Consider the following 23173-nt stretch of genomic DNA (forward strand, 5'->3'; position numbering starts at 1 on the left):
CCTGTACAGTAGATACGATCATCCTCCACCCTTCATGGGTGAGGAAGCCCCGGCACGGAGAGGTTCAAAACCTTGTTTAAAGGCACACAGGTGGTGGTGGCAGTCAGATTTGAACCCCCCAGTCAGCTCCTGTGCTCTTCATCTCTGCTCCTAAACATTATGGCACACCGCCTCCCACCCAATCTCACTGGCTGGTGGTGCTGGGGCTGCGTTAAAGGATTTGTCAGAGGTGTGCATCAGTAGTTCTCAAAGTGGGTTCCCCAGACCAGCAGCATCACCATCGCCTGGAAGCTTCTTAGAAATACCAGTTCTCAGGCCTCACCTCAGACCTGCTCAACCAGAAACTCTGGGGACGGGACCCAGCCATCTGTTTCAGCAAGCCTTCCAGAGGATTCTCATGCACGCGGAAGCCTGAGAACCACTGGCATACATTATCACCTACAACATGTTCTCGTTCAAGTTCACACGTTTATGTCTGTACAGTTAATACGCTGAACTGAGGTTCAGGTTTTAGGACCCAGCAGCCCAAGTCTGGGTGGTCCTTCGCTCTTCCCTCTGGGGTCTCCAAAGGGGCTCGCCGAGCCCTTCTGCCTTGTGCCCAGCTCCTCCTCGCAGCTCCTGTTAGCACCCTCTGCGGAGAAACACCTTTGGCTCCACAAAGAGGCAATGTCCTTTAAGTAAGGACAAGCCTCAGTAGAGCACACCCATCCCTCCGGGGCTCACGAGCTGTCTTTTGCTCTCCTTAGATTCCAGCCTTGTAATGAACAGCAGCCTCCAAGGCAGTCTGCAACCCCATGGATATATGTGCGCACACACACACACGCACACACATACACACACACACATACACACACCTCATGCTGCCTTGTAATGGGCGGAGATGTTCCATGTGGGCTGCCACAAATATACAGAAGAAGCAAAGTATGAAATAAAGGTGAAGTCACACACTCTTAAACAGATACCACGCAAGAAGGCAGAGGTGTGTTTGTAAGCGGGACACCACCCCACAGACACATCAGTACCTACACACACACACAAATGTAGGCAAGGACACACTCACAAATGCACACATACAGGCAAGGATACACTTGCACACACAGTGAGAAGGGACACACACACTCTCATATACACATGGGCAGGAACACACTCACACATGCACACATACACACATGTACAGGGACAAACACACATGGGTAGGCATACACACTTTCACTCACACACCAGCAGGGACACACGCACATCCATGAGGTGGGGCACACTCACGCACTCTCACATGCACATGCATGCACACTCATACACACGGGCAGGGGCTCACACACACAGGCAGGTACTCACATTCTTACTATCACACACGGGCAGGGACACACGTGCACACACACTCATGAGCTGGGACATATACACATGCATGCTCATACACATGGGCAGGGACTCACACACATGGGCAGGTATACATACTCACATAGGTGGGCAGAGACACACTAACATGTGTGTATACACATGTGAACAGGGACACACTTCACATGCTCATACACATGTGTGCACATGCACACACACAGATGGGCACATGCACCCACAATCGCTCCCTTTCTCAGACACACACTTACACACACACAAGGCACTTTCCCTGCAAGGGGTGGCCCTGGAGTGGGTGAGAGGAAGTAAAGTCCCTTTTGCTTTTCTGGAATGTCCTGTCTGCGTTGACGCCGTCCCTGGGGAGCAGCAGCAAGAGCCGCCCAGCACAGGCCGGGGTGATGCACAGGCTCTTCTGAGACATCACCTTTCAAACACCCTATTCCTCCCACCCTCCGGAGAAAAATTACGACTTTCTAGGGAGGATGTTTTTTCTTTCTGGTGTTTTCTTCCTCTCCCCTCGTTTAGTACCCGGCACTAATTTATGACTATTTTTCCAACTCCACTGAAGTAAGAGGGTAATGGCTTTCGGCCGTTTGCTTTCTCTCACCTGTCACTCAGCGCAGCTACCTGACAGGACTGCAGACAATGTTCCAATCACGGGGGTTGTTTTTTTCCCAGGGAAGCAAAGAATTCATAGTGGCTGTGGGGAGAGTTATTTCATTCCCGGACTGAACAGCGTCAGGTAAACAGCAGTAAAAATTCATGGCCAGCAGGGCTGCTCCAATTGAGGGGTGGGCCTATCAGCCACAGGCCATCCCCCCGCCCTGAGCTGGCCCAGCCAGAGATCCAGACCACTCGGTGGCACTCGATGGCTCAGGGCCCTCTGTTTCTACTACCCAGGCAACCCCAGCCTCTCGACCTTGGGGAGGTCACACTGCCTCTTTGTACCTCAAGTGCCTCGTGGCTAGAGAATGCTCTTTGTCCTAGGGATAGGGGATGACAGCTAGGCATTGAGAACACTGGTCAAGACCACAGGAGCTCCTTCAGGGGCTGCTGCCTCCAGCTGAGTCACTCTGGGCAGGCAGCTGAGTCTGTTTCTCTTTTATAAAATACAACTCTACACCAGCGCTGTGCAACAGACTTCACTGCCATTATGGAAACATTTTCTATCACAATGTCCAATACAGTAACCACTCAACACACGTGGCTGCCCAACACCTGCAGTGTGGCCAGTGTGAGTGAGAAAGTGAACTCTACGTTATTTAACTGTAATTAACTTGCATGTAAAGAGCCATACGTGGCTAATGGCTACTCTATTAGCTCTAAACTTTTCTGCATGCCTGAAGTATCTCACACCAAAATAAGTGGAGATAGAATCACTGTGTCTTCATCCTAGGTTGCTGTGAGGACTGAATGAGATCATGCAGATATAGTCCTGGCACTTAATTGGCCCTCCATAAGTGACAGCTCTCATGAACTCTATGGGACACAGTCAGAAGGACAGCAGAAAGGGGGACTGGATTTAAACTTAGGAGTGTCAGAGTATAAGGAGACTTCACAGAACTTACTTTCCTGTGATTAGTGTTTGATTGAATTGGTAAAGAGATCTAGTTGCCACCAGTAAGAGGCACATGAGAACACGTGAGCTGGGCCAACAATCAGTCATCCGCAGAAGGCCTGCTGTCCTGCTCTACCCACTCGCTCCCACTCTCTCCAGCCCCATCCCCACCACCCTGACACTGGCATCACAGGGAACTGTGACAGCAAGTCATCCACCCAGGCTCCAGCATAGTGGGGCTGAGCGAAATTGCTTCCAGATGAGACAAGTCCTCATCACTGATACCTGGTGGGCCTCAGAGGAACCCCTCTTCCCTGGAGCCAGAGCAACTAGGAAGTGCAGCAAGACCAGTAGGGGAATGACTGCTGGACCATCTTCTCCACCCCTGCAGGCACAGACACAGACAGGCTGCCTTGGATTTCAGTCTTGGCTCCACTGTTAACTAGTTCTATGATCCTGGGCAAATTCATTGTTCTTTCTGAGCCTCAGTTTCCTCATCTGCCACACACAGGCGGACATAAACATCTACATGATGAGTTATCATAAAGATCTGATGCAATAATGTATATAAGCACCTGGCACCTTATAGGTGCTCAATAACCAGGCGCTGCTATTACTCTGTAATTATTGTTATTAGCAGGTAGCAGAACACCTTGGTTAAGAGGATGGGTGCTGGTGCCCAGACACCCCAAGTTCAAATTCCAGTCCCACTCCCATTCACAAGCTGCACGATCTTGGGCAAGTCACTTCAACTCTGTTTGCCTCCATTTTCCCATCTATAAAATGGGAATGATAATTGTACTTTCCTCACAGGTTGTCATAAGGATTAAAAGGGCTTATAGTAGTTATGGATGGAGAGCAAGTACTATAGGTGTTGATTTAGTGAAAATATTCTAACGGGGACTCCAAAGATAGGGTATTAGGTAGAAAACATCTACAACTTCCTTACAAAGAAGTGGCCAGTGTAGGGAACCCCAGCAGGCCTAGGTTCTGGTCTGTTGATGGCAGGACACTGCCCAGATGTGGAGACAGAGAATGAGAAACTTGGCCGACAAATGTCAGGCAAAACAGGTGAAGTTCTACCATGAAGATGTCTTTGATCTCTGGGTCCTGGCTCTCAGACACCCGGGGAACTTCACACCCACTGAGGCTTGGTAACAAGAGAGTCACTGTCCTAATTTACAGACAAGAAAACCCTGGCAGGAGAGCTGGCAGGTAAGGGAATACTAACTTCCCCCAGCCTCCCTTCGCGGATCCCTGCTGTGCACTCCCTCTCCCAGCGCTCTGGGGACCCAGAGAGGGGCTCCTGAGAAAGGTGCCTCCCGGAGCGGGAAGAATGGCAAGGGATGGAGGACGGCCCTCAACCCATTGTTCATTACTCTTTTAATGGGCAGAGGACTGGGCAGAAAATAATTGGATTTCAAGAAAGGAAAATACTTCTTGGCAGCCGGGTGTGGGCAGGCTGGGATTTACCGGCCTTGATGGTGTGCCAGGCTCTGTGTTGGGCATACGTCACATGTCATGTGCCATCTCACCAAATGAGGGCACCAGGCTGGAGCAGGGACAGGCACCCTTGGGCTCCCAGGCAGCCTGCCTTCTTTCTCAATATGGTCCCAATCTAATTTCAGAACGCGGCCTCTTTACTGCCACTTCTCAAATAGACTCAGATATTTATATTTTGGGAGCTAAGAAGCAGTACCAGTTTTCTCATTGACACATTTCTAGTCAATCAAGTAGGTAATCTAGGTTGTGAAAATATACGCCCTCCTCCCCATGGCATTCAATGAAGCGATTTTCATTTTAGATGGGGAAAATGCAGCCGGTAAGCATTTTAATTTTCCTGAGTTGGCCTTTAGGCCAATGAAGAGGTTGTTCACTCTTGGACCCGGGCTCTCTGAGGGTGGAGGCCTGGCCCAAAGAAGCATTCCCACGAGTGTCTTCCGGTTGCCTGTGTCTGAAGATGGAGTGGGGACTGAGGCAGACCTAGGACTGTTGACATATGAAGAGTCTTTGCTTCTGAAAAGCACCTGTGCGGGCAGGGGCAGGTGAGGCTTCCCAGGTACAATAGGAGTTGCCATCCCAATCACTGAGCATCTGGTGGGGGCCAGGCCCTGTGCTGGCCATGTTTATTATTTCACTAAACAATCAAAACAGATCTGCAGAGAATGCTTGGCCAGCCCCATCTGACAGATAAGAGAGCTGAGGCTCTGAGAGGTGACAGAATCACCCCAGGTCTCTGCATGCATCAGGGCAGAGCCAGGGCACAGAGCACTTTGCTCCTTGGCACATGGCCTCTCATGCCACACTGTGAGTGTTCCACCAAGCTCTGGTGACCGGTGGCTCGGCCATTCACTCTTGAGGACAGCGGGTTCACTGGCTTCAGAAGCCCCACTCTTCCTCCTTCTCCTCCTCCCTGAAGCCCCACTTCCACCAGACCCACAGCTCCAGCAGGGCTCCCTCTAAAGCAGGCGGTGGTGGGGTGCCTGAAGAGGGAGACAGTTCCTTTCTCCTTAATTGACTGCAAATTGCTCCAGAGTCTTTAATGAAGGCCGTCAGGAGTAATTATGTCCGCTGCTGCACGGCCACTCTGTGTAAACACACAAGGCAGGGCGGGGGGGCGAACTGCGCTGGGCATCTCAGCATCTCGCCTCCCGGGCCTGTCTTCCTCCATAGGCCCCCTCTTAATTCACACATCTGCCACCCGATGATGAGCCCCAGCTGAGCTTCAGAGACACAGGCGATGTCTCAGGCAGGGGACCCTCAAAACGACTAGGTAGGTCCCCAAGCCCAGCATGCTGCCCAAAGGGCAGGCGCTGCCAGGAGCTGACCAGGCGGGTGATGGAGGAGGACTCACACCAGACTCATGGAGCCAGTTCCGGAGGCTGGGAAGCTGCGTGGCCAGAGCAGCGGTCCTAAGTGGGTTTCCCAGACCAGCAGCTGCAGCAACATTACCTAAGAATTTCTTGGAAATGCAGATTCTCAGGCCCCACTCTGAACCTACTGAATCAGAAACTCCAGGGGCATGGCTGGCAATCTGTGCTGTCACAATCCTTCCTGAGGGTTCTGAGGCTCCTGGGAGTCTGAGAACTGCCAGTGGAAGGAAAAAAATGGAATGGGAGAGGCCTGTTATCCTCAGTTTATAAGCTGGGGAAACTGAGACTGGAAGAGTTGAGGCAGCTTATCCAGGAAGCCGGGCACTGCTGACACAAGCCCACACCCCAGGGCCTGGACTATTGGGTTGGAACCTTGGTCCTGATGTGTAATGAACGCTCTGACTTTGCACAAGTCACTAGCTTTTCCTCATTATAAAGTGGGGTTGAGGGTGGCCTTCAGGGTTGCGATGAGGACCAAATGTGTGGGAACACGGCACAGGGCTTGCAAGCTGCTGTCAGGCCAAGTCGCTGTGGCCGCGCTGTCCTGTGAGGTGACGGACCGGGCATGGAGATGAACAAGCATGGAGAAGACGCAGACTGTGTAAAGATGACAGAAGCTGGTGCACCACCCCCAGGGCGATACCTGCTCAGGATCACCCTGGTGCTGTTGTCCAGACTCCTGCTGTGGGAAGGCCCCTGCTGTCCCTGTGTGTCTCCTGTTGTTCCCTCTCTAGACACCTCTTCTGGAGAAAAGGCTTCCCTGGCCTAAGGCTGTCATGACCCAGGATGGATGTCTTATGGGCTGACAGGTACTTAAGGCATCACTCATAGAACTGGCCCCTTTTGTGTGCCACACCCCATGCCATGTCCCCAGGGGACTCCAAGGGAGAAAGGCCATCATGCCCACTGTCAGTGTGGTGCACACTACAGGCCATCCCACCTAACAAGGCTCAAAGATATGGGCCCGGCCTTCAAAGAGTTCGTGGTTTGGACTCTTCCCTGTCTCCTGATGGTCCCCTAGAATACTGTGTGGCTGCAGGGGTGGAGGGAGCAGGCTGATTAGGACAAACACCCAGGATGGCCAGAGTTGAGCTAAGTTGAACTTCCACGTCCCCACGAAGGGCTTTGCTCCCCTGGCCTCATGCCTCTGTGTGTACTAAGTTTCCCAATAGTGTACTAAGTCCCTGCACTACAGATCCTTTCTGATATCCCAGGGAATATGCAGAGGTGGTGTCCCTAGTGACCAGGCTGGGCTACCCGTCGAGGAGACAGGTGTCAGAAACCAAAGAGATGTGTCCACAGGCTCTGCCCACTCACTTCTGCTCTTTCTGGACTGTCCAAGGCAGGCTGGAGCCAGGGACCACAGCAGGAACCCACCAGCTGGGCACCACAGTCTCCGCTCCACATTCAGGAGCAGGACAGGGCAAGAGATGGGGCTGGGATGAGCAGGGTGGGAGGGACAACCGTCGGCACCGCGACGAGGCTGGAAGCTGATTCTTGGCTCATGGATGGGGCGAGCAGGGCGCCTGGGCCCTGTCGGACTGCTCATTCCAGAGTGTGGGAGACAAATGCCGCTCCCTGCCCGTCAGGCCTGAGTTATCTACAACATAGGGTTTCTCTAGAGAGCTCATAAAGCAGCCGATGCGGCAAAGCAGGTTCAACACTCAATAATCTCTCCATCTCACTCCAGTCGGACGCCAGCATATTCATCTTGAATTATCCTTTCAAAGGCCAAATCAATCCTAGCAAGTGCCCGGGTTCCGGCCGCACACAGTGCTGCTGCCAAGAGAGCCCGGGAAAGGAGGGCCCACAGGCAGTGCTGCGACACCAGGGCATACCCTCTCCCTTACCCAAGGGCACAGGGCCAGAGGGGACCAAAGTTGGAGGATCTTGTGCCCTGTCCACCATGTTATGAAGGAAAGTGAGGAAGACGGTGGGTGGGGACCCTGTACCAGCCCTGGGGCTGGAAGTTTCTCCTCTTCATTCACTCTGATCTGTGCCAAGAAGAGTAGAGCATTGGTTACAGAGAGAGAGAGACATGTGGGCTTGAATCCAGCTCAGCAGCTTAATGCCTATGAGCCCTTGGGTGGGCAGCAACCTGTCTAAGCCTCAGTTTCCTCATCTGTAAAATGTGCTCCATAACTACCTCCTTCATAGGGCATTGTGAGGATTAAATGAGTGAGGCACGCAAAACATTCCTAGCATAGTTTCTGGAACACAGGAAGATGACCAGGAGGGAGAAGTTGGGCCAAGTCTGTCCTGAGGATAAGGATCAGCTATAAGAGCTGGCCACCTCTAGAATAAAGAAGAGCAGACTTGGGAAAGCCCTGCAGACCCTGGACAGCTGCTGTATGAAGAGGAACAGGCTGCCTCCAGGGAGCTCTGGGGCTGGCCAGTAACAGCAGGAGGCAGCCAGCCTGCTAGTAGCAGGTGGGGCTCACTGCCTGGTGAGATGTAGAGTTGCCCACTGCTGCCAGGGCCCACCAGCGCTTGCACCACCTGTTGGCAGGCAGCTGCATCAAGGGGATTCCTGGTCAGGCTGGGAGGTGGGCCCAGGAGCCTCTAGGCCTCTTCCACCTAGAGAGTGAAAATGTCCCTTGTAAGAGTAAGGCATCAAATCACACCACATATTTACGTGGCAGCACAGTGGGCTTTGGCCACATAGAATATCGTTCCTGTCCCCAGGCTGCTTCTCACCTAGTTGGGAAAAGTACTGGCCAACAACAGCACCACCACAGATAATAATAGTTAACTTGTACTAGTGCTTACTATCTGCCAAGCACAGTTTAAAATGCCTGACTTAGCCAGGCACAGTGGCTCATGCCCCCACTTTGGGAGGCCAAAGTGGGAGGACTGCTTGAACTCAGGATTTGAGACCAGCCTCAGCAACACAGGGAGACCCCCACCTCTACAAAAAAATTTAAAAAACAATTAGCCAGGTGTGGTGGCACACACCTGTGGTTCCAGCTACTTGGGAGGCTGAGGTGGGAGGATCACTTGAGCCCAGGAGGTCGAGGTTGCAATGAGCTGTGATCTTGCCACTGCACTCCAGCCTGGGTGACAGAGCAAGACCCTATCTCTCTCTCTCTCTCACACACACACACCCCACACACACACGCACACACACACACACCACACACACCACACACACAAAGCCTTACTTTAATTAACTTACTTAATTCTCACTGCAACTCTATTAGTAAATATAGTGTGATCATTTTCCCCAATTCTGAACTGAGTAAACTGGGACAGAGAGAGGTGAAGTAGCTGGTGATACAGTCCATACTTGCTAAAGATGCAAAGGAGTGCTCGTTGGAAGAGGAGGAGGCATTTAAAGATGAATTGCTCAATAAAAACAATGTCCACCATTTGTACAGCTATTTCATTTCTAAAGCTCTTTCATTAGCTCCCTGTGAGGTTGTGCAGGCAAGTATGGTCATCTCCATTTCTAGAGGAGGGAAACGAGGTTCCGAGAGGTTAAGGGACTTGGCTGTGGTCACACAGCTAATAAGTGGCAGAGCTGGGATTGAAACCCAGGCCTTGTGCCTCCCACTCCATGCACTGTGCTCAGATGTGGAGAGGAGGAAGGGAAGGCACTTGGGTGAGGGGACCTTCAAGGAGATCCTTGCACCAAGGAACAACTTTCCTGGTCATCCAAGCCCTTTCTTGGTCAAGAACCAACAGAACAACTTCATCTCCTATTCCAGGAAAAGCTGTTGTTGGACAGTCAGGCTCACAGGTCTCCTGAGAGGTGTAAAGAACAGTCAGGACGAGGGGAGTGATGACAAGTTCAAAGTCAGCTCTGCCTGCCCCTGTCTCCTCAGCCAGCTGGAGGGTGTTCAGCTCTTGTAAATTACACCTTTGCCAGTTTCTAGGGAGTCCAAGTGTTCCCGGTTGGCTGCAAGCTCAGCACATCTTCGTCCCAATGGCACAGTTGAGCCAGGCTCATCTGTCAGCCCCTCACCCCTGCAAAGGGGGTGCCTGCTGCCTGGCCACAGCACAGCTGGGTGAGACCCCCACCCCCCGTCACTGCTGGTCACTAGAAAAGGCTGTGGACCCAGGAGCAAGCAAGCTGACTAATCTCATATTTTCATCTATTTTCTCCAAAGTCATTTTCAGCACTCTTGCTTACTCTGCATAGTATATCCAGCAAGGATGTGCATCTTCTGAGAAACAGGGAAGCAAGGGCTGAACAGGGAAACTGACTTGCCCAAGCTCACACGGTTGCATAGGGGCAGAGCCAGGCTTGGGACTCAGGCACTGGCCCCAGTCCAGGGCCTGGTCTCCCAGATCAAGCTGGGCTGGCCAATCTCCCCTCCCTAGGAGCAGCTGCCCCTTCATCCAGCACCTCTCCTGTGTGGACCCTTGGCCACTGAGGCTCTTTCCTAGGTAATAGACTGAGGAAAGACTCTACACAATCCTGGGAGGCAGCATTGCAGGGCAGTAAGAGTGTGGCCATTGGAGACTGAACATGTGGAATTCAAATCCTGACTCTACTGCTTACTGGCTATGGGACCTTGGGCGGCTTGCTGGATCTCTCTGAGCCTGGAACAAGGTGATCGTACTAGAACAGATTTCCTGTCATCACCATAAGGGTTAAACAAGATCATGCAGGTAACCTAACTAGTGAAACACAGGGGCTAAATAATTACTATTGTTATTTTCATTTTTAACCACAACTTCAAGACACAACACAAACTGCTTGCCCCACAGCTGGTCAGCCTGTTCCATCGCGTCCTTGTGAAATGTCCCCCCTCCAGCTTCAGCCTATCAAAACCCAACCACTCAAGGCCACCTCTACTAGGAAGATTTCTCTGTCCCTACACCCAGGATGAGTTTCTTCCTCCTCAGGGCATTAGCAAGGCTCTTTGGTTCATGCCTCCCACTTGCCTGGTGTGAGGTGGTCATTTACCATTGGTTCTCTTCTTCACTCCAGACTGGAGCTCCTTAAAAGCAAAGACCTACATACAGAATCCCAGATTTGTGGTGAAGTGCACAGGCTTTGGGGTCAGGGGGCAATAAGTTCAGGTTCAATTTTGTCCCTACACAAGCTGTGTGACCCTGTGTGAGTTACTTTTCTGAGCCTCTGCTCCTCAACTGCAAAATGAGGGTTATAAGACCCACTTTTTTGCTGTTAGTATTCAATGAAGCAATGTGTATGAATGACTGATCTAGAGAGATTAAGTATGTAATAAAAGCTAGTCACTATTTCCCCAGTTATCGCTAATGTGCATATCCCTACCCCACCCCGGCACAGCCTGGCACAAGTGTTCAGTGCCTGGCATTAATGGCATGCCCACACGACAGGTGGCACATCATCATTATCATTAGTGTTATTATGGCCGCATCCAAAACACCAGCCCTGCCCCATACCCACACCTGTGTGTTGAGGGGCAGTCTATAGCTGGGGCTGCCACAGGCTCCAGATGTGCCCAGACAGGGACCTCTTGGGAGTGACTGCAGCCCCAAGGACCTCCAGGAGGGCACAGTCTGTTCTATTACCAGGAGGGCCTATGCCGCCCTGGATAACGGCAGAGAGGAAGCAAGGACACAGAAGCACGCAAGCCCTCCCGGGGGTTCTATCAGTCACCCCTACTCCCAGAAGCGAGAGAAAAATCCCTTCTGTGAGGGCACCAAGAGCCCAAGGCCCTGGGCCCCTCGGTTCCAGCACCAATCATCTGGAAAGATACTAGATCACCTCCTTCCTCCAAAACCACAGCCCACTTGCCAACAGTCCCAGGAAGCCTCCAGGCTACCCTCACTTCCCCTCCTTAAGCACTCTAGCCCCAGATCCCAGCAGCTGTGAGGCAGCTGGAGACTCTTCCCCAAACTTCAATTCCTGAGCTCACAGCCCACCAACCCAAGAGGACGCCCCTTCTTGCCTGGGGCACCAGTGACTGCATGGGCAGAGCCCCTGGAATTCCCTCTGTAGCTGGTGTGTGAAGTCAGGGCAGATGCAATCTGGACCCCAGCAGTAACTCACCAGGGACCCTGGGCAAGCGCCCCATTCTCCACCTCAGTTTCTCCATCTGTGCAACTGTTTGTCTAACAAAGTGGTCACAAACAGTCCGACAGGAGGCCCCTGGCGTTTATCACAGGTCCTCTGATTTAGTATAGAAGTGAACACACAGGTGGAAAATACAGGCTCTTTCACCCCTCACTGCTACCTGTGACTTTAATTTCCACCGAAGACGGTTCTTCTTCCTTAGCACCTGTTACAATCGAACATACTGTATATTTTTTTCCTGTGCTGCTTTCTGTCTGCTCCCCGCTCTAGAATGTCAGTTCCATGAGGACAGGGATTTTTGTCTCTTCTGTTCGCAAGCACAGTACCTGGAACAGTGCCTGATGCATAGAAGACACTCAACAAAACATTTGTTGAATGAATGAATATAAGTGTATATGTGCATCTGTCTGTCTACCTATCTATCTATCTAATCTATCTATCCTAGACTTCTGGGCAAGATTACATTTGCCCAAACAGTTCCACAGCTTAGAAAGGAGTTTAAAAATCATCTTAACTGCAGGAAAAAAACATTAGTGGGAAAGTTGATAAAATTTGCATAAACTGTCATTAACAGTATTACATCAAAGTCATTTTTCTGGTTTCCATAATTGTATTATGGTTATGCAAGATGTGAACATTATGGAGAGCTGGGTGAAGGGTATATGGGAACTCTGTACAATTTTTCAACTTTTCTGTAAGTCTAAAATTATTTCAAAATAAAAAGTTTAAAAATAAAATAAAGGGCCAGGTACAGTGGCTCATGCCTATAATCCCAGTGCTTTGGAAGGCCAAGGCAGGAGGATTGCTTAAAGCCAGGAGTTCAAGACTAGGCTGGGCAACATAGCAAGACTCCTGTCTCATACACACAAAAATTAAAAATTAGCCAGGTGTTGCTGCATGAGCATGTAATCAGCTGCTTGAGAGGCTAAGGTGGGAGGATCATTTGAGTCCAGAAGTTCCAGGCTGCAGTGAGCCATGACTGCGTCACTGCACTCCAGCCTGGGCAACAGAGTGGCACCCTGTTTCTAAAAAAAAATAATAACATAAAATAAAAAAGTATTTATTTTAATATGTGTTAGGAAAAGAGAGTCAGCATCTTAGCCCTGAGATTTCACTCTGATGGTACAAAATGGACATCTGTCTCTCTATGCAGGTGCTGTGTCCAGTTCCACCCCTTCTCTTTTTGGAGACTCTCCCATTGGGCGTAGCTGGGAGGGGCAGACCCTCACTATCGCCTGCCCCTTTGCAGCCTGAGCATAGACACATGCTCAAGTTGGCTTGGCCACCTGGACACTGCTAGCCCGTTCCATGAGTGGTAGAATTCATTCAGGGTGACAGCAGTGACCGGCTGGACAGATTGGCCAATTTCCAGTCTAGGTCCTTTTGTTGTCAATTCCAAGAGCCTCCAGCAGCCTTCCAATAGAATGGACAGCCAGAGGAGGTTTCTCCAGCGGGCAACCAGGAAGTTTGCCTGACACATTAAAGTTTCCTTTTAAAAATATGTTTATAGGAGCTTAAAAGCAAGCGAGCGAGTTTAAATTACAGCTTGGATTTCTAAGCACTTGCTATGGGCCAGACATAGTTCTAAGGGTTTTACAATTTGCTTGCTTAATATCCACATAAACCCAAAGAGGTAAACTGAACGTTGTTCCCATTTTGCAGAAGAGGAAAGTGAGGCACACTGCTAGTAAGAGGCAGAGCTGGGATTCACACCCAGGCAGTCTGGGCCTCACTTTCTCCATCTTCATAATGGGAGTGTTTGATGAAAACAGTGGCTCTCAAAAAAGTCCATCCTGGGCCCTCTGAGGACGCTTCAGGTTAGGGTGAAGGCAAAGGTGGACAATACAGGCTGTTACACCCCCACTGTCTACCTCCCACCTTAACTCCAACCAAAGATGATTATTTCTTCTGGGCACCTATTATTGTCTAATACACCCTATATTTTTTTTCGTAGAGCTGATATCTACCAGGCTATACCACCTCTGCGAACACAGTAGGCAGAAAAGCCCCAACTATGCAGACAGCACACACCCAACTGATGTCCGGGAGCCACAGGACTCCTCCCATCTCCATCCCTCTAAGCTTCACAGTTCCTGTGGCTTTGCCACCAGCCCTCGCCGAGGGACAGCTCTGGGGTACCATGACCCCTCTTGCCTGTGTCAATCTTAAGCAACCTTCTGGTTAAGAGAAAAATAATTCTCCCACTGTGGTTCTCCACCCTCTCCCAAGAATGCTTCTCCTCTTTAAAGGGACATTGGGAGGAGGTTCCAGGGAGGAGGGACAGTCCTTTCTGGAGCGCCAGGGCTAAAACGAGTCCCAGAAAAGTCCTCGATGCCTCCCAGACTCCTCTCTCACCTATGCCTCGGTGCCTGCCAGTGTCTATGCTCATCACCCTTGAGCGTCGGCTGCCCACACAGCGCACCATCCGCCCTCCCTGGCCTCCCACTCTGCTCCACAGGGGCTGCTCCTGCGGGGAGTTGCTGGCCTGCTTGCAGGCACACCGCTCCTCTGTCTGCTGAGACTGCTGACGCGGGGTCAGCCCACCTGAAAATTGCTCTCCCTGGGTCCAGACGAAACAGCTGGGCATTGATGGAGTTTGGAGAGAAATTAATCAGCGCCAACTGGCAGCAGTGCCAGGCGCTGCCTGGGACCAATCCATCCTAATGAATCCCGGGTTCCCACCTTAATGGCTCCTGACAAGACTAATTTACTCGTGTAGGTGATTAGCATGGCATTATCACCTTAACTGTGGCTCAAGACGCTTTTGGGGTGCTGGGGGTTCTGGCAGGGGAAGTCAGCTCCATGTGTACCAACCTCAGTGACCAAAGGAGGGACAGGGAGGCAAGGGGAGGGGACCCAGCAGGACATCTGACATCCACTCGTCCATCCACTCATCCACCAAGCAGTTGCTGAGGCCCCCTTTGTGCCAGGCACCATGCTTGGCACAGAGATGGAGGCCCAGCTTGTTCTTCTGTCAAATGCAGATCATGCCATCTCTCCAGGACAATCACTGCAAGTTCTAACAGGAGGCCAAGCACTTGAAGTGCCTAATAGAGGCTCAGGCGGGAGGCTGGCCGTCAACAAACTGTAGCTCACATGAGCACTCCACAGTCTTGTATGATACAGAGACACTAAAATCACCGTTAATTATAATGTCAACATTAATAAGATTAATCAGTAAAAATTAATAGTCCAATGGGGAGTTCCACACAAATAGCCACGCTACAGCGTACTGAGGGCTTTCACAGATGCAGACAAAGCCAGCAGAAGGGCGGGCCGGGGAGGCTTCGGAAGCCTGTAAGCACAAGGGACATCTGAGCTGCAGCTTGAAAGAGGAGCAGGACTTTGCCAGGCAGGGAAGGGAAAGGGCACCCCTGGCCAAGGAAACAGCATGATGAGGGCACGGCAGTGGGACAGAGTGCCAGGTGTCGATGCTGGGGGGCAGGGTGTCTGTGGAGAGCGGGGGCGACTCACTGAGATAAAGAGCTCCACTTCTTCCTGCAGGCACTCGGGAGGCTTCTGGCTGTGGGCGGTTACCACTGTGACAGGAACCCTGCCCCCTCCAGGGCATGGGGTATGAAGGTGGTGGCCAAGGTGCAGGGCCTCGATGCCCTCCAGGATCCCTGCTAGTCCCCCTTGATCAACTTGGTGTCTCCAAGCCAGGTTTCATCCTGCCACCTCTGCATTCCTCCCCCAGGGCCAGCCACGGCTCAGGGCCCCAAGGGTCCCCAGCAAATATTCTACATACAGCTCAGGCGGGCAGCTGGGATGGTAAAAACAGGACCCCGGCACGGCACGGGCCTTGCCATTCACAAGCATAGGCATGTACAGCGTCTGTGCCATCTGCAGGAAAGTGCTCTCCTGGGTCTACTCCCTGGGAAGTCATCCCCATCGCCACCAACACCTCGCTCCTGACAAGCCCCAGAGAGAGGAGTGCCTGCCTGAGCCTCCAGGAGGGATGGTGATCGGGACATGGAGCCGGGCCCCGGGTCCTGCCTTGGAAGATTCCCCTACATGCTCACCAAGTCCAGACATGCACTCCTTCCCTAAGTTCCGGGCACACACCAGGGCAGGGCTGGGCTCTGGGACACAGTGATGGCCAGGCCACCCGGAGGCATTCACAGACCAAGAGGGGAGCCAGAAGAGCAACTGAGTAACAGCAGCATCTCCATAGGGCTAACAGAGAGGATGGCCGGGTCCCGGAAAAAAGCAAAGGGAGCAGCACTTAACCCCCAATGGGGAGACCCAGGAAGGCCACCCAGAGGCAGTGGCATCTGAAAGAACCTGGTAAGCGCAGGCTCATAATGTTCCAGGCAGCAGGAACAACAGCTGCAAAGGCCGTGAAGTGGGAACTTGCCTTTCACACTTAGGGAATAGAGGGAGACCAGCACAGATGAAGTAGAGCTGGCGAGGGGGATAGCGGGGTGGGGGTGAGGTCTGACAGGTGGCAAGTGCTGGGCTGCAAACAGCCTGGATGCCGTTGAAGAACATGGGCTTTTACTCCATGTGGGAAGGAGGGACTTGAGCAGGCCTTGGAGCAGGCTCTGCCTCAGGCCGGGCAGGGCCATCCACAGCTGGGATAAAAAAGGCCACAGCTCGGGTGAGGGGAGTCAGGGAGAACACTGAGACCTGAAGAAGTTGCTGGGGTAACTGGGCTTGGACCTCGGTGATGGGAGTGGGAGGGCCGAGAGGTGAGAAGATTCTGTGATGATCTTGGAGACTAAGCCAACAGGATGCCCTGAGGGATGGGAGGAGAGGAGAGGGAGAAAGAGAGGCACAGGAATGAGTCCCAGCTCTCGGCCTGGGCAACTGGCAGGATGGAGCCGCAGCTGAGATGGGGAAGGCTGCTGGTGAGGCAGGAGTTTGGGGGAGGTCAGGAGTCCAGCTTTGGACAAGCTGAGGATGAAGATGTCCCTTTAGACACCGGGCAGAAATGTTGAGTAGAGAGGTGGCTACAGGAGTCTAGAGTCTTCCCTGAGGAGTGGCCCAGGCAGAAAATGTAAAGCTAGGAGTTGTCAGCATATAGGTAGTGTCCAAACCAGGAGGCTAGATGGGACCACCATGGGAATGAGAAAGAGGAGAGGAGAGACAAGAGCTGAGCCCTGGGGCCCTCCAATGCTAAGAGGTGCAGGAGGAACCAAAAGAGAGGCTGGAAAGGGGAGGGTGGTATCCTGGAGGAGAAAAAGATCAACCAATTGAAGGCCACAAGGTCTGGGAAGAAACGATGGGATTTAGCAACACAGAGGCTGTTGGTGATCTTGACATCAGCAAGGCTGGTGGGGCATTTCAAGTAGATTCAGGGCCAGGCACGGTGGCTCACGCCTGTAATCCTAGCACTTTGGGAGGCTGAGGCAGGAGAATCACTGGAACTCAGGAGGTGGAGGCTGCAGTGAGCCAAGATTGCGCCACTGCACTCCAGCCTGAGTGACAGAGTGAGACTCCATCTCAAAAAAAAAAAAGTAGATTCAGGTGGTAAGTGGGAGACGGCACCCCTGCAGCACCTGTCCCTCATGCTAAAGGTGTCATGTGACCATTCAGGGCTGATAACCAGGGCCAAGGTGTGGGTGAGGCCAACCAGCCTGATCAGGGACTGAGCTGCTGATCTGCCCTCGCGCCACTCCACCCATTCCAGGCTCTGCTGCCAACAACTGATGTTCACATCTGGAGCAAGACATGCAGGGACACGGGGACCTGTCTGGGGAAGCAGGGCGATGTGAACAGACCAGGAGAAGGCAGCACTAGTTAATGACTTCATTTGGCTTCTGTCTTCTCCGGCTGGTAGACGGTCTTCAAAAAGAACATTACACAGAGGGAATTGGAGCCTGAGATAGGTGAGGAGATAGTAGTGAACACGCAGTCTCTGTGAGGGATTTCAGACGGCCATGCTGTGCCCTCCGATTCTGCTCCCAGTCCACTGGCCCCCTGATGGAACGCAGGCAGGAGCATATAAAATGACAAGGCTCAGAAGGTTGGGGGTGGATAAAAGTCTCAGTCTCTAACCCAGGAGAACACATTCACAGAAGCTACACACAGATAGACCCTGTAGCCCAACTCTACCTCTGATTCTTAAAAGGAATTTTTTAAATGAATTAATGCATAAAAACACTTAGGACACTGCCTTGAACAGTCAATAAATGCTGTTGTTATAATAATTTATGTTATGTGTATATATAGTATGTCGTATATGTTAAATTATCATTTTTAATCTATGAGGCTCCAGCAATCAGAATTAGATCCAATGGGTAGTTCCAGGGAGGCAGGTTTCCTGTTACTCTTAGGAAGAATTTTTTCTTCCTGGAACCGTCCCACAGCACAGAGTGAGCTGCCTCGTAGGCCCATGAACTGACCATCACTGGGTGTCTAAAGAGAAACCAGGTAATGAGGCCTCGAGCTGGAAGTTCGATCTGCCTACAACTCTGACCTCTGGTGAGCTGACACGTTCAGCCTGGGTTGGGCTCTGCCTCTTGCCCTGGCACTGAGCACCACCCTGGATCCAGCTTATCTGTGTGTTTGTCCGCCCTGAAAGCCCATGGCTGGTAGGACAGCCCAACCCGCCATCCCTGGGCCACACACGGGCCTCCCTTTAGTAACAACAAAACATTCCCAGGTTGGAAGCTTTGGAGGCAGTGGTATTGTATGTAAACTTCCCAACAGTCCAGTGAGGGGACTATCCCATCCCCATTTTGGAGACTGGAACTCTGAGTCAAAGAGTGAATGGTTCATGAGAGCCAAGTCTTAAAGTTAAGTCTCTAGACCACCCCACTCCCCATGGCAGGCAAAAGGCCAGTCCCCTGGACAAGCTGTTTCAAACTCCCCCTCTCCCTAGCCTGCGGGTGGGAGGCCTGCACCCATGAAGCCCACCACGTCCATGTGAGTCCATACCCACCATCTGCTTGGCCCAGGGCCAAGTGGGTGCCAACACCCAGCAGACGGCTCCAGGCTGGTCTCCTCTGAGGACCTGGAAACAACTGGGGCCAGCCAGGCTGCCCCAGCCAAAGTCCACTGGGTTTATCTTTCCAATGCCCACTCATTGTTGAAATGAGGAGATAGAGGCCCAGAGAGGTGCAGTGCTGTGCCCAAGGTCACACAGCGAGAAACAGATGTTGGGCTCCTAACTTTCAGGTGAAAGCTGTGCTGCTCTCATACTGATGCAAAAGGAAGGGAAGAGGCTGGGAGGGCGCTGAGCCAGCTCCGCACCCACCCCCTGCCTAGAGAGATGAGCACAGCTATCTTCCAGCTCACTGAGCCCCCTCTCAATCCTATGGCACCCTGGAGTCAGGGATCAATCCCCATGGTACTAGACAGCCACCCTGCTGTGACTGCCAAGTGCAGCCTTAACAGGGCTTGAGGCCTGGAAGCTGCTCCCGGAGGCCGATCGATGCTGGAGTTTGCAAAAGACAATCAAGAGTCAGAGCCAAAGGCAGCAGGAGAAGGGCCTGCTGGAGGGCTGGCCACTTGGGCATCCAGCCTAGGCTTGTCACCATCAGCACAGGTCATGCAATGCCCACACCTCCACAACCCATCCCAATACATAGGCCTCTGAGGACCCCATGCTCAGAACCTGGCATGCAAGTCACAGATGTGGGGACAGAGTGGGGACAACTCACTTGAGAAGGGCCTTCACTTCCCCCAGCCGGCAGCAGGGTCAGTTAGTGGCCGGCCACACCTCTGCCTCAGTGGCCCACCTGCCCCAAATATATCCCTCCACCACAAAGGGATCTCCCAGAGGTTGAGATTTAAATGGACACGAATGATGATAAACGCTGCTAACAGCACACCCATCTGCCTAGACACACGCACTGTGTGCTGCTCTGTTGGCTCCATGCCAGCCCCACCCCAGGTCTGGGTGGAGAGAGGAGTCACAGGTGAATTCCACCCAAAGAACACAGGTGTGTTACAAGTCCAGTCGCCCACAAATATCGCCCAACCCAATCCAGAGGGGAGCAAATAGCTCGGCAGGGTCCCCAAGGGATGTGGGTACACTCTCTACCCTCAGAAAGGGTCTCTGCCTATGAGAGGGCATTCCAAAAAGGCAGGAACCTTCTTCCTGGGGAGCCCTCAAACACCCAGATCCCCAAACCTTAACCCCAAATGTAGCCTTACAACACGAATCTGTCACCAAAGTAGTAGCCGGTTTCCACAGAGGGCCCCCCACAGCCCTCATGAACAAAGCGCTGCTGGGCCATGGGGACAATCCCCACAGCAAACAGCCAGATGCACACCTGCTATGCCCAGCACCCCCTGAAAAAAAAGCCTCCATCAGGAAGAGTGAGAGGCGCTTCTCACAGGCCCCCACTGACAGCAGGGGAGAGTCTGGGTCCGCGTAAGGGACCCCACTTCAGCAGAGATCGTTGACAAATTATGCATCCACTCTACCAAACACCTACACTGGGTTTTATATGAAAGAGTATGTACATGACCTATCAGGTGAGCATCTCAATATCTCGCCCCACTCTGAGCCATCATGCCTCATTTTCAAGTTCAAGCGATGCTCCCTAAAGATGCACCATGCTGACCCCTGACACACTCGGCCTCCGGCACACAGCCACGCCTTTGCACACATAGAGCAGGCAGACCTGAAAGTAAGAAGCCCCGGATGATAGACACTTTCCCTAAAGTGACACCAGCGAGAATGACATGACAGAGGAGGACTGTCGGTGGAGGTGGGCAGGCCCTTTTCAGGTCAGGTGCTGCTGGTTGGCTGCCTGCACACGGGCACAGGTGCCTTCCCATCAGCACAGCTATAAGACAGCTCCTGCAATTCAGCCTGAGAAGCTTCTGGGTCCTAAGAACTGAGCTAAGACCATGGGGCCACAGATGTAGGAGGCAGGCCCTCAGTAGGGGGCCAGACACTGGGACGGACCTGAGTGATGGGGCAACGAGCCGAGCACCAAGATGTTTATAATCACCCCCTAGTTCATGTTTTTTCTCATGCCAAAACCAGGCAAACTCGATGCAGAAAACTTAGTAATCACAGAAAAGTGCAAAAGGCCAACAAAACACAGTCCACAACAGCTGCCACTTCAAATATTCACAAGGCCTTCAAGTGCAAGAGGAATCCCCACTAGTGCGGGAGTGGAGCATCTGAGGCTCAATGTGATAAACCATTTGACGTTCAGAGCTCCCCTCTGTGGGACTGAGTACCCCGTCCCTGGAGGCATCCTAGTGGGGGCCTCTCTGAATACCATGGAAAATACTCCAAAATCAGGTGGAAGATGACCTCAACCTATAAGATCCCCTTCATTTGTGGGAAGGGATTGCGCCCCAGGCCAGCCGCACGCCCACCAGCCCGTGTCCCCACTCACCCACAGGCGTGTCCTCGCTGATCAGCAGGTATGTATCAAAGAAGTGGTTGGTGAAGAAGGGCAGCCGGTTCACCTGGCCTGGAAGTCAGAGGACAAGAGCATCAGCCAAGTACCCCCCATCAGCTTTACACACTCTATAAGGTGACACAGGGTGAGGGCTGCAGTGGGCACTGAGCCTGTGTCCATGGCCATGGTCAACTTCCCAGGACCCTGGAAGTCACTATCCTGCCTCAGGGCAAGTGAGGGACAATGCCAGTAGGTCGGCAGGCGCCTGTCAGGTGTGTGGCGAGTGAGGCCGCCTGCCACACGTGCCTGCTGAGCATGGCCACATGGAGCAAGCATATGACAGGGGCTCCCCAGGCAAAAGATAGGATTTAGAAGCCTCTGTATGAAAAAAATTAGTGTAAAATAGCTCATTGATCTTTTACATTGATTATATATTAAAACGATTATATTTTGGATATATTGGATCAAGTAAAATATATGATTAAAATGAATTTCACCTGTTTCTTTTTACTTTTCTGATTATCATTTTTTTTAAGACAGAGTCTCACTCTGTCACCCAGGCTGAAGAGCAGCAGTGTGATCACGGCTCACTGCAGGCCTGACCATGCAGACTAAAGCAATTTTCCCACTGCGGCCTCCCAGTTAGCTGGGACCAGAGGCATGCCCCAGGCCAGGCTATTTTATTTTATCTTATTTTATTGTATAGATGCATTGGGGAGGGTCTTACTATGTTGCCCAGGCTGGTCTCCAATTCCTGGGCTCAAGCAGTCCTCCTGCCTCGTCCTCCTAAAGTGCTGAGATTACAGGCGTGAGCCACCACACCTGGTCTCTTTTTACTATTCTGCTGTGGCTCTTAGAACATTTAAAATCACATGTGGCTTGCATTGTCTTTCTATTGGGCAGCGTGGCTCTAGCAGAATATGAGCTCTGCAAGGACAGGGCTTGGTTGACGGCTGGAACCCCGGTGCCCAGAACAGGGCCTGACACTTAGATGGCCCACAGGATGATCTGGTATGTACAGGAATAGCCAGCTGATCCCGCAGAATAATAACAATGATGATAACAGCTGCCATCTCAGGAACCCCTTCTCTGTACCAGCTATTTAAACCACCTCACTCAATCCTGATGGCAAGGCAGGGGAAAATGAGAACTCCAGGGGATAACTAACATGCCTTGCTTACACAGCTGGCAAGTGGCGGTGGCCATCCAGGAAGCCAGACCCCAAAGCTCGTGCTGTTAACCATGTACTGCTCTGTGATGGCTTCAGAGGGGGCTGGGGCTGGAGGCGGTCAGGGTGATACCCACATGGGCTGGGGAGCTTAGCACCTATGAGAAGCCCCCACTCGAAGCTTCCCTGAGGCTGACTCCCCCGGTCCCCCCGGCTTCTCCTAGGGGCCTTCAGTTGGCAAGTGAGGGCACTTCCCCTTGGTCCCTCCCAACCAGAAGGCAGCTGGTTTAGCTGGAAGTGGGATTGTCATTGTGCAGCACCTGCCATCGGGGGCACCGGCTCAGCCCTCCAGGGGCCCTGAGCATGGGCATATGGGGTAGCTCTCTCTCCCTCCCTTTCTGCTGACCCAGGCTCCCTCAGAGCAGTGCCAGGCTCCCAGAGGGTGAGAAGGCTGGCATCTGGGTATGGCACTTCCTCCTCCAGCCCAAGATGCCTCCTAGTTGGGACCAGGCAGAGCTGGGAGACTCTGGCCTCTTTTCCTCCTCCCCACCTCGATGTGCTCAGGCAGACAAGCTGATGCCATTTCTAGTCCCTCATTCTGCCCTCTCTCACTTCCTGGCCAGGACCGACGGCCCTTCTGCCTTCATTTGCCAAATTCCTATTCACCCTTCAAATCTCATTTCCATTGGCCCTTCTTCCAGGAAGCCCTCCCCGACCACCCCAAATACTCACATGCACCCATGAACACACCTCCCCACTCTCATGTCAGGAGCACAACAGCCTCAGATAGAGGCAGTGGTCAAGGGCCTCACCTTTTTTGAAACCCCCCTGTGCCTCTTTCTAGCCATATGACTATCCCATGTCTCAGTTTACCCATGTGTAAAACAGCCATAACAATAGGAC

At 52.3% G+C, this 23173-nt stretch overlaps 1 protein-coding gene across 1 annotated transcript in view; it reads right to left on the reverse strand.

Moving 5' to 3' along the window:
• The window catches only part of CDH23 (cadherin related 23), a 338832-nt gene that overhangs the window by 267262 nt on the left and 48397 nt on the right, over positions 1-23173 (reverse strand). Inside the window, 1 exon segment of the mRNA XM_065520923.2 lies at positions 21097-21174. Coding sequence (XP_065376995.1) covers positions 21097-21174 — 78 coding nt within the window.

The sequence above is a fragment of the Macaca fascicularis genome, chromosome 9, assembly GCF_037993035.2.
Source record: "Macaca fascicularis isolate 582-1 chromosome 9, T2T-MFA8v1.1".
NCBI lineage: Eukaryota > Metazoa > Chordata > Mammalia > Primates > Cercopithecidae > Macaca > Macaca fascicularis.